Below are 12908 nucleotides of genomic sequence, written 5' to 3'. Positions count from 1 at the left end.
CTACTACAGCAAAAAGGAAAAAAGGCACTCCTTGACATGTACACTTCTCTTTCTGATAATCTGTATGGATGCTATCCTGCTGCCTTATCTCAGTGGTCCAAGTAATAAAAATGTGTCTACAAAAGGAAGTGAGTTGTGGCAGCATTACTGTTGCCACTTTGTCAGATGTATTGATGGGGAAGAATTCTATCACTCAGTGAATACCAATTAATATTATTTCATCCTGGCACTTACTTCACCATCACAACACATCAACAAATGCACATGACACTTCTTCATCATATTTCTTATGATACTTTATAATAAACCTATATATTTAAATTCACAATTATCTTTCTTTCCAAGAGAATACAAGCAGTCCAGTGGCCTCACTACACTGAGCTCTTCAATATCATGAATCCGATATGTTCTCCCATAACAATTTCTATAGACATTATTGGTAGATATACTGCTATTATGTGCACTGTTATCCTCCAAGACTTGGAGTGTTTTAAATTTTATTGACATCATCAGGGCCAATGACTCACCTTGCGATGGTGCAATATTTCAGCATATTGCTGACAGGAAATCTAAACCATCCAATTCCATTGTGACTCTTTGACCAGGCTCTAGCTGCTCAGTACTGAACTACAACTACTAATGTCTACCTTATTACCTGCTCTGTCTCTGAGAACTAAATCACATTCACTAGCAATCAACCTATCATATCTCCTACAGCAAACTTTACTAGTTATTCAAACTATCAGTGTTTCCTACCATACTAAACATGATAAGTCAGATATTCCATGTCATATAGGTCAAAGCTAAAAGTTCTTCTATTCCATTACCTAAACTTAACTATTTTCAGTGCTTGCTTTACTTTAAAAAAGTTCCTATTTTAACAACCTCTTTTGTTCACACATTGGATGACTGTTAATTGTAATCAATGTTCATGGAGTTAAAATATTGTTGGTTGGGTCTAGTGGTGGTTTAAAAAAAAATACTCATCTAGTGTTTTTTTTAAAAAAAAAAAATATCTCCTTCAATCCATTGCTTAAATTTCTTCTTAATTTCTTCTTTCTGGCAGACAGGTTCTCTTGTAGATCTGGAAACCCTATAGTTCGACATGTTTCTTGAAATAACATAGACAACAAACTGATTCATACATAATTTTCATTTTCAAAAGTCCTAGATGCCTTGCTGCCGTCAATTACAATGTTCACTCAGCAAAATACATTCCATTTGTATGCAACTCTAGAAAAACTTTAAATCTCTCATTTCTCCCTTCCTACCAGACAACATACAACCAACTGGCACAGTTAACATTGATCCAAAGTACATCAGTAAAGATATATTCATATTAAGATCAAAACATAGAAAATTAAATTGAAAATAATGTACAGAAAATGAAATTCACTCAACAGCACAATAGAACAATAATGATAATATATATTCACATAAACAAAAATTTATGTTTTTGTAGTATAGTAATTCTATGAAATTTGATTTTCAATCACAGGGGTTAACTGTGTTAGCACAACATAGGATAATACACATAGTCCAAATGGCTTATTGCACATCACCCCCCCCCCCCCCCCCCCCCAAGAGTTTTGCTCCTCACAGGCACACACCATGTTTACAAAAACTGAACATGTAGTAACACAAGTGTTTATGAAATCATAGGTGTTAACTGTGTTAGCACAACATAGGATAATACACATAGTCCAAATGGCTTATTGCACATCACCCCCCCCCCCCCCCCCCAAGAGTTTTGCTCCTCACAGGCACGCACCATGTTTACAAAAACTGAACATGTAGTAACACAAGTGTTTATGAAATCATAGGTTTCTGTGGTCTGAATAGTTGAAGACTGATTTTTTTGTGAGTGGGCACAGCTATTTTGCAGTATATCAGCTTCAGAATTCAATGTTCCCTAATCACATATATGAAATATTTCATAAGAGAATTGCAAGATGAATAAGGCTTAAAAATCTGGAAAAAAAAAAAAAACAGAGAACATCAAGATTACTTCTTAACTGATTTGAAGTTAAGTGAAAAGAATACTTGATAAACCCCATAGGCAAAAGTAAATACTGACTCATCTTGAAAAAAAAATTGAAAAGGGTTACTTCTTGCAAAAAAAAAATTAGATTTTGTCAGATGTAATTATGCTATTGAAATCTGTACAAATACTAATTAGCAATATTAATCTTCTGTCGGGCGCGGTGTTTGTCGCAGCGAGATCGGGCGCAGTGTATCAAATTGACGACATCATTTGTTCACGTGATCATTTATTAAATTCTGTTCACAAAATATATTATAAGTGCCAAATATATTTAATGAAAGACAAAGATGACATACGAGCACAACTGCAGTAGAAATATTCATCATTCAGGTTTCTTATCGTCAATGTTGGGCTTTAGCAACAAATGATAAAAACGTCACTTTTTCATTTGCTTCTTTATTATATTTCACTAATAAAACACATTACAAATGACAATTATCTTTATAGAAAGGCTATTATGACACTGGAGCAGAACAAAAATGATATTACAACTCATTAATTTGTTTCATCGTCACTTTTTGACTGTGGTAACAAATGAGGAATTTTTCCGCATTCAGCGCAAAAAGGTTCAATGTGTAGCAAACAGATAGGCTTCTGACACATTTTGCAACAATATTTTGTCGGTCTTTTTTTTCTGTGCAGGTATTACACCTTTTCCTCTTGATCCCAGTCCCTTGTTCTTCATTTCTGCTTGTGTCTTCTCCTTCTTCTTCACATGTTGGCCTATATTGTTGTAGCCGCAGTTGAAGATCTCTGTGAATTCCTGAGGTGTCCAAGCCTCTACAAACCAGGTGAGGTAGAACTAACGTATGTGAGAGTTGCTTCAGGAATCCTTTTCTTCGGATAAAATTCTCATTGTTACCATAGTAAATTACTTGTGAACTGATTCCACTCATATTGATCATTGCAAAAAATATGACCATGGGCCAACGGCACACATTTCTTGCTACATTGTATGAAGCGGTCAACTTATCTGTAGTGTCGACTCCACCTTTGCTGCTATTGTAAAATGTTACAATGGATGGCTTCTGTTTATCTCCAGTGTCAGCATCTACTGAATTATCTTCATGCAAACTTTATGCCAAGATAACACACTTCCCCTTTTTAGGAACGTGGGAAACTTGAGTGCAGCCTTTCTTGAAGCCAAAAAGTGAACTATGGACAGCCCTGCCTTTACTGATGGCAAACTCCAGAGGAATCTCACGCTTGTTTTTCTTCATCGTCCCAAAAAAAGAAAGATTTTTTTTCTTCTTGGTTCTTCTATCAAACCAATACTAGTAAACCAATTGTCTGCTGTCACATTTCGACCTGACTGATAAATTGGTTCACATAGTCGCAGAACAACATCTGAAGGTTTATTGCTAACGTGGTACAGTCCTTCTGGCTGCAGCCCAGCTTATATTTCCAGATTATAGAGATAAAATACTTGGGAATCCACAAGAGCATATCTCTTAATTCCATATTTGTTTGGTTTGCTAGGTATGTATTGGTGAAAACTGCACCTTCCACGGAATCCTTCAAGTTTCTCATGTACTGTAACGTTTTCTCCAAGAGTATAGGATTTCTGGCAATTCTGTACAAACAGAGAATATATTTCCTGAATTGCTGTTATCTTGTCTAATTTTCTCCTTTCATCGCGAGTTACACGATTATCAAATCTAAGGCACCGCATGATGAATTTGAAACGTTTTATGTTCATAACGAGACGAAATTTTTCAATTCCATCCCCATCACTTCCCCACAGATCTTCTTTGTCTGTTACTTTTGTTAGCACCAGCCAAAAACAGAAGACCAACGAAACCTTTTAATTCAATAATATCTATAGGTTTTACATCTCTCTCTCGCTGAAAAGAAGCTTTGATGCTTTCAGTATACTGATTGGTATACAGCACTATAACCGACAAAACGTCGTCATCTATGAGGCAATTCCAACATTCCAAAGGCGTTCTCAATGCTTTTGCCACATCTATAGGACGAGGTAACTTTCGAATTATATTGTGAGCCCTGAAATGTACTCTCTGCAATGGTGGAACTTTATTCCATTTTGTCTCTTTGTCCCTTCCACTACAATAATTCTGGCTTTCTTCAAGTACTTCCTCGTCATTTTCACTGTCATTTTCCTCTGTTTCTGAATCTTCCTGTCGAACTTCAACTGCATCATCACAATCTGTGTCTATTTCATCTTCAAAATCCTCATGAACTTCATCATTATCCTCTTTGAACAACATTTTTTGTATTTCTGCAACATGATTTGGGTCAAGGAGGTTGTACGTCTTACTGTAGCCTGCCATGATCAAGTGTCTCACACCTAAAATGATAAAATTCCTATAAAATAATGCAGTCAGGCGCAGTGTATCAATTTGATACCTGGTATTCAAACATTCTTAACTGACGATTAAATGGTCCAAAAAGAAAATAAATGCATTACACATTGTATATTAACATTGTACTACTTACTAAGTTATGTTGATAATCAAAGAAATGAATTGTTGAAATGCAACACGAATGGGCGCAGTGTATCAAACTGATCAATCGGCACATATATCGACAACAGAGCAGTCGTATTGACACTGAAGCACACAACAATGACAAGCGTTCGGAAAAGGTTAGCTACTAGTGAGTAGGCGTCAGTGTTGCCACTCATTGACAAATAATTTACAGTAAACTTCGAGGTGTATCAATTTGAACAGCCGTGCCCGACGGAAGGTTAAAGAAAAAGTACTTATACTAAGACAGAACTGTAAAGCAAATATTAATGCATTAGGAGTAACAAGGCTAAAGCTAACACTCAACAATAAGTAAATTTTAACTTGGATGCAGATAATAATAAGATAAATGATTTGTTCTCTTATACACTTGACTTCTTAAGTTACTCAATTTTTGAAAAGTTGATATCATTTTTCTGTTACTTTCATCATAACTGTAACATACGATACCACTTGCTATATTGTAGATTATGATACCAATTTCAATACTGAAAAATGGGATACCATATCTCAGAAGCAAGACCTCTGTGCCTTTTTGGCACTACCATGGTTTACAATACCATTTTACATTGTCAGTAGTTCATAAAATACTATGTGCAGCATAGACACCACTAAAAAGTCAAAACATTTTATAAAGTTCTGTGTGCTACATAAGCAATACTCAATTCCAGGATACTAGATTATGTGTATAGTACTTCATATATAAGTCCAGTGTGCTAACATGGCACAACTGCAATTGGGGACACTATACATTGAAATCTATCACATAACTAAAAGATATTGTAAGGTATTGTAAATACACAGCTAAGGTCACTACCAATTTGGTTCAACTCACGGTTGAAGATACTATACAACATCAATGATATAACCTATATTTACAAGCACTATGGTGATTGTCCACAGAACATGTCATCTAACTAACACTTAAAACACAAAAATGGAAATGTCCTCCCCAGATCATGGGGTTGTCTGAAATATACATACCATTTCTGGTTGAAAATTCACTTAAAGCTAGATAGAACTGGAAAATGTCCACTTAGATAATACACAAAATTATATACTGTTCACAGATAATATTATGTATCAATTTTTTGGGAAAGAAGTACCCACAATTTCAATAACTCTCCTGATATCTTCTACACACTTCGGTGAAAATAGGATTTGTTTGTTTCAGAGTTCCGTGTCATAGACATTTACGTAAAATAGCATGGTGCACTGTGCACTGTTTCCAAGTAGTTCAAAGACAAAGTATAGTATACATATTTACTAGTTATCAGACAGTCTCTTCAAGGTATTTACAAAAATGATAAAATGTTATACAGTATTTATGGGGTATGAGTATAGTATTCAATAGCAAAGTAGTCTTGTACCTGTTAGTATCATTCAAGAATCACCCCCATACTTATAGTTCATTACACAAATAACAAAACATCAAAGAAAAAATGCAATAGCACTCAGATATTTACAATTGTGTGGGATATGGTTGTGTTGAAACCCTATCGCCTCTACTATTATTATCTCTCACCTGTGGGGGGACTGGTTATTATTTGTCCACTGTCCACCTCTATTTTCAAAATTCCTATCACCATTTCTGTTCCCAGAAGTTCTATTCTCATAAAACTGTTGGTCCCCATGGTTTGGTCGTACATCCTGATAATTTCTAAAATTATATGGATTCCTGTCTTTCCTCCCCAGAGTGTTGTTGTTATGTTCTTGTTTAAAACTGTCACTATTATTTGTATTTCTGTTATGATTGTGGTTACTCCAGTTTGGCCTCCTGAAATCAGTACTGTGTTGGCCAAACCTATTATATGGCCTGTCCAACTTTTCTAGATATTTTAGGAACTGGTCTACAGAATCATCTGGCCCATAAACTAACCCCATTTGAATTCTTTCTGGTAGCCTTCTCTCAAGTACATCTATTTGAGTTAATTCACGAAAAGGTTGGTCTAAGTGTGCAAGTTTCATGATCTGGTCTTTGCAAAACTCTTTCATACTCCCTCTCTGCTCCCTGTACTTCGGACCGTTTAACTCACTCTTTATCCTTGCCTCTTCAGCATCAAAACAAAACTTTTTCAAGAAACATTTTTCAAATTCATCTAGGGATAAATTGCAACAGTCAGGTTGGTTGGCCCATGACAAGGCTTCCTCTTCTAATGATCTTTTAATAAATTTAATTTTTAATTCATCACTCATACCAGGGAGAAAACTATCATGGCAATTTTGTATAAAACCAATGGGATGAAAATGTTTGTCACCAGAGAAACACTTCAGTGGTACAGTAGAATAGCTTGGGTGTCCTACTTTACAGGACGTTTTTGGATAAGCCCCATTTTGTAACTGTTGTACTTGTTTTTTGATAATAGTGACATCACTATGTAAGTCTGACACATTTGAGTCTGTTACCTTAGCTATCTTCTGAACTTTTTGGTCTACATCTAAGGCAACACTGTCTATTTTTTCATTTAACTTATTTATAACTTATTTATAACTTATTTATAAAGCCTACAGCTTGTTTACTAGTGTCTCCAACAGATCTTTACATCAAACTTCAACAGAACCTATCTCAGATCTGAGGTCCTTGTCCACTTCCCCTATTTTTGTCTCTAATCATTGTATTTTGGATTCTGAAGCCTCACCCCCCCCCCCCCCCTACTATTTTCACACGTTCATCTATAGCTTTCACTTGAGAACACACACCAACTAAGTCTTTTCTAACATTTGAAATTTGTTTGTAAGTTCTGCTCTAATAAGATTACATTCTGAGGCTATCGACTTTTCAAGTTTTTCACTATTCTTTTCTACAGAGTACAGTTTGTCACTATTTTTTCCATTGATGACATTAATGCAATAAACATGTCTTGTAAATTTAACTGTTAGGGTTTTCCACTAGCATTGTTTCACTTACATGCAACTGTTCTTGTTTCTCATGGTCTGGACTCGAATCTAACAAGCTACTGTCTAAATCCCAAATCTTTTTCATTTAACTGATTTGGTTGACTATTGTCTAATATATCCTGAACCATGTCTTTCTTGGCTATATCCTCTTTAAAGTCACTAGTTAAAGCTGGTAGGTTTGGCATATTTATTTCATTGTTTGGATCATGATCCACTTTTTGTAAATTTGTTCATAAATTATCAGTGCAAAAGAAATGGTCAAAATGTTCACACAACACTGCACTGAGAAAATACAAAAATAAGTGTTTTAATTGGTACTTAGCTTATTATTGTCCTGGATTGGGTAGGTGGCATCAACTTTAGTAATAATGCTTCAACTTTTACCACCATGTATGTCCACAGTATTGTGTGATTCCAAAACTTCTCTACATGTACTATGTCAAATTATATTTGGCTTAAAATTGTTCCACTTTGCAACACAATTTTATCCTTTTTGCTCACCTTAAACATAAAATGTAAAAATCCAAATGTACAAGTATCCTGATCACAATGGCACCACTTTAACGACCTCCTTTGTTACGTACATTGGATGACCGTCAATGGTAATAAATGTATTGTTGGCCAGGTCTAGTAGTAGTTTGAAAGAAAAAATACTCATCTTGTTTTTTTGAGGATCTCCTTCAATCCGTTGCTTGAATTTCTTCTGTCTGGGAGACAGGTTCTCTTGTAGATCTGGAAATCCTATAGGTTGAATGATTCTTGAAATAACATAGACGACAAACTGATTCATATGTAATTTTCATTTTTAGAAGTCCTAGATGCCTTGCTGCCATCAATTACAATGTTCACTCAGTGAAATACACTCCATTTGTACACAGCTCCAGAAAAACGTTACATCTCTCCTTCATTCCTTCTTGCCTTCCCACTAGACAACATAAAACCAACTGGCACAGCTAACATTGATCCAAAGTACATCAGTAAGATCGAAACAGAACATTAAATCAAAAATAACATACAGAAAATGAAACTCCCTCAACAGCGCAATAGAACACTTTCGATAATATATATTCATGTGAACAAAAATTTATGTTTTTGTAGTACAGTGATTTTATGATTTTTTTTTTTAATCACAGGGGTTAATTGTGTTAGCACGATATATACTACTATTGTTGTTGTTGTGGTCTTCAGTCCTGAGACTGGTGTGATGCAGCTCTCCCTGCTACTCTATCCTGTGCAAGGTTCTTCATCTCCCAGTACCTACTGCAACCTACATCCTTCTGAATCTGCTTAGTGTATTCATCTCTTGGCCTCCCTCTACGATTTTTACCCTCCATGCTGCCCTCCAATACTAAATTGGTGATCCCTTGATGCCTCAGAACATGTCCTACCAACTGATCCCTTCTTCTGGTCAAGTTGTGCCACAAACTTCTCTTCTCCCCAATCCTATTCAATACTTCCTCATTAGTAATGTGATCTACCCATCTAATCTTCAGCATTCTTCTGTAGCACCACATTTCGAAAGCTTCTATTCTCTTCTTGTCCAAACTATTTATCATCCATGTTTCACTTCCATACATGGCTACACTCCATACGAATACTTTCAGAAAAGACTTCCTGACACTTAAATCTATACTCGATGTTAACAAATTTCTCTTCTTCAGAAACGATTTTCTTGCCATTGCCAGTCTACATTTTATATCCTCTCTACTTTGACCATCATCAGTTATTTTGCTCCCCAAATAGCAAAACTCCTTTACTACTTTAAGTGTCTCATTTCCTAATCTAATTCCCTCAGCATCACTCGACTTAATTCGACTACATTCCATTATCCTCGTTTTGCTTTTGTTGATGTTCATCTTATATACTCCTCTCAAGACACTGTCCATTCCATTCAACTGCTCTTCCACGTCCTTTGCTGTCTCTGACAGAATTACAATGTCATCGGCAAACCTCAAAGTTTTTATTTCTTCTCCATGGATTTTAATACCTACTCCGAATTTTTCTTTTGTTTCCTTTACTGCTTGCTCAATATACAGATTGAATAACATCGGGGAGAGGCTACAACCATGTCTTACTCCCTTCCCAACCACTGCTTCCCTTTCATGCCCCTCAACTCTTATAACTGATATCTGGTTTCTGTACAAATTGTAAATAGCCTTTCGCTCCCTGTATTTTACCCCTGCCACCTTTAGAATTTGAAAGAGAGTATTCCAGTCAACATTGTCAAAAGCTTTCTCTAAGTCTACAAATGCTACAAACGTAGGTTCGCCTTTCCTTAATCTAGCTTCTAAGATAAGTCGTAAGGTCAGTATTGCCTCACGTGTTCCAGTGTTTCTACGAAATCCAAACTGATCTTCCCCGAGGTCGGCTTCTACAAGTTTTTCCATTCGTCTGTAAAGAATTCGTGTTAGTATTTTGCAGCTGTGGCTTATTAAACTGATTGTTCGGTAATTTTCACATCTGTCAACACCTGCTTTCTTTGAGATTGGAATTATTGTATTCTTCTTGAAGTCTGAGGGTATTTCGCCTGTTTCATACATCTTGCTCACCAGATGGTAGAGTTTTGTCAGGACTGGCTCTCCCAAGGCCGTCAGTAGTTCCAATGGAATGTTGTCTACTCCCGGGGCCATGTTTCGACTCAGGTCTTTCAGTGCTCTGTCAAACTCTTCACGCAGTATCATATCTCCCATTTCATCTTCATCTACATCCTCTTCCATTTCCATAATATTGTCCTCAAGTACATCGCCCTTGTATAGATCCTCTATATACTCCTTCCACCTTTCTGCTTTCCCTTCTTTGCTTAGAACTTGGTTTCCATCTGAGCTCTTGATGTTCATACAAGTGGTTCTCTTGTCTCCAAAGGTCTCTTTAATTTTCCTGTAGGCAGTATCTATCTTATCCCTAGTGAGATAAGCCTCTACATCTTTACATTTGTCCTCTAGCCATCCCTGCTTAGCCATTTTGCACTTCCTGTCGATCTCATTTTTGAGACATTTGTATTCCTTTTTGCCTGCTTCATTTACTGCATTTTTATATTTTCTCCTTTCGTCAATTAAGTTCAATATTTCTTGTGTTACCCAAGGATTTCTACTAGCCCTCGTCTTTTTACCTACTTTATCCTCTGCTGCCTTCACTACTTCATCCCTCAAAGCTACCCATTCTTCTTCTACTGTATTTCTTTCCCCCATTCCTGTCAATTGTTCCCTTATGCTCTCCCTGAAACTCTGTACAACCTCTGGTTCTTTCAGTTTATCCAGGTCCAATCTCCTTAAATTCTCACCTTTTTGCAGTTTCTTCAGTTTTAATCTACAGGTCATAACCAATAGATAGTGGTCAGAGTCTACATCTGCCCCTGGAAATGTCTTACAATTTAAAACCTGGTTCCTAAATCTCTGTCTTACCATTATATAATCTATCTGATACCTTTTAGTATCTCCAGGATTCTTCCATGTATACAACCTTCTTTCATGATTCTGAAACCAAGTGTTAGCTATGATTAAGTCGTGCTCTGTGCAAAATTCTGCCAGGCGGCCTCCTCTTTCATTTCTTAGCCCCAATCCATATTCACCTACTACGTTTCCTTCTCTCCCTTTTCCTACACTCAAATTCCAGTCGCCCATGACTATTAAATTTTCATCTCCCTTCACTATCTGAATAATTTCTTTTATTTCATCATACATTTCTTCAATTTCTTCGTCATCTGCAGAGCTAGTTGGCATATAAACTTGTACTACTGTAGCAGGTGTGGGCTTCGTATCTATCTTGGCCACAATAACGCGTTCACTATGCTGTTTGTAGTAGCTTACCCGCACTCCTATTTTCCTATTCATTATTAAACCTACTCCTGCATTACCCCTATTTGATTTTGTGTTTATAACCCTGTAGTCACCTGACCAGAAGTCTTGTTCCTCCTGCCACCGAACTTCACTAATTCCCACTATATCTAACTTTAACCTATCCATTTCCCTTTTTAAATTTTCTAACCTACCTGCCCGATTAAGGGATCTGACATTCCACGCTTCGATCCGTAGAACGCCAGTTTTCTTTCTCCTGATAACGACATCCTCTTGAGTAGTCCCCGCCCGGAGATCCGAATGGGGGACTATTTTACCTCTGGAATATTTTACCCAAGAGGACGCCATCATCATTTAATCATACAGTAAAGCTGCATGCACTCGGGAAAAATTACAGCCGTAGTTTCCCCTTGCTTTCAGCCATTCCCAGTACCAGCACAGCAAGGCAGTTTTGGTTATTGTTACAAGACCAGATCAGTCAATCATCCAGACTGTTGCCCTTGCAACTACTGAAAAGGCTGCTGCTCCTCTTCAGGAACCACACGTTTGTCTGGCCTCTCAACAGATACCCCTCCGTTGTGGTTGTACCTACGGTACGGCTATCTGTATCGCTGAGGCACGCAAGCCTCCCCACCAACGGCAAGGTCCATGGTTCATGGGGGGGATATACTATATACTATATACCACTATACAGTCAGAGATTAAAACATTTCAAATAAGATTGAAAAAAGAATAAGATCATAAATTTGAAAATATACGTAGTCCAAATAGCTTATTGCACTTTACACTATTTTCAAGAAAAGCTCAAGGGTATTTTGGCCTATTCTTAAGTCCCATCAGCGCCCATGGTTTCCCGTGTCTAAGCCAGGTGCACTCCCAGCATTGGCTTGTGTAATGTCCTTTTCAATAATAAACCCAACAAATTACAATGTGAGATTAGTGCATGGGGCTGTGTGCTGCAGTAAATTGCACTGTGTGCATACCACAGGCATTAATGGCTTGGCGCTCAGGCCTTTACCATACAATAGCTATGTCAGAACCCAACATAGTAAACACCAAATATACAAGATGCAAGATGCAAGAACACCAGGATACACGGATCCCACTAGTGTAAAATCAAAAGTCTTCACTGTTATCCCAATATGTTGTCGTCACAGTTGAGTAACCAAAATCAGAAGTCTTTACTGCTATCCCAATATGTTACTGCCTGCAGATGAGGCACCATTGGACTCTTCTGTCATCAGAATGAAGTGTATCTTCTTCATCATTTCCAAACCATCCCACTGCTGAAACCAAAAAGGTAATTATGCAACAAGATGCCCCATGCTGGGCATCAAAATTTAAGGGGTCAGGAATGCAATTACCACCATAGACAGATGGAAGAGTCATTCTTCTGGTGCTCATAATGATGGCTCTCCCTCCCTGGTGATGTGGGTTTGTAGATGGTGCACTTTAGTGTCATCTTGTAATATTTATATTTGGTGCAGCAGGCAAAGCAGACAACTTGTGACCCACACACAATGCCTGGAAAGTGGAACACTGGCTTGGCTTAGCAGGAACACCAAGCACTGCTGTGCTGACATGGCAGTCATGGCCCTCACCTCAGCTGTGATGGCTGAGGTGGGCAGCAACATCTTCTTACATTATTGCTTGGGGTATAAGTAATGTGACAGTATGTAGGACTGC

General features: G+C 37.2%; 1 protein-coding gene across 1 annotated transcript in view; it reads right to left on the bottom strand.

The window, feature by feature from the left end:
* The window catches only part of LOC124788605 (pancreatic triacylglycerol lipase-like), a 118614-nt gene extending 114279 nt beyond the window's left edge, over positions 1–4335 (bottom strand). The window contains exon 1 of the mRNA XM_047255875.1: positions 3978–4335. Coding sequence (XP_047111831.1) covers positions 3978–4335 — 358 coding nt within the window. The remainder of the gene's footprint in view (positions 1–3977) is intronic.
* Between the last annotated feature and the right edge of the window lie 8573 nt (positions 4336–12908).

The sequence above is a fragment of the Schistocerca piceifrons genome, chromosome 3 (genome assembly GCF_021461385.2).
Source record: "Schistocerca piceifrons isolate TAMUIC-IGC-003096 chromosome 3, iqSchPice1.1, whole genome shotgun sequence".
NCBI lineage: Eukaryota > Metazoa > Arthropoda > Insecta > Orthoptera > Acrididae > Schistocerca > Schistocerca piceifrons.
The sequence above is the reverse complement of the archived record's forward strand: the minus strand, read 5'-3'. Positions and strand labels throughout refer to the sequence as shown.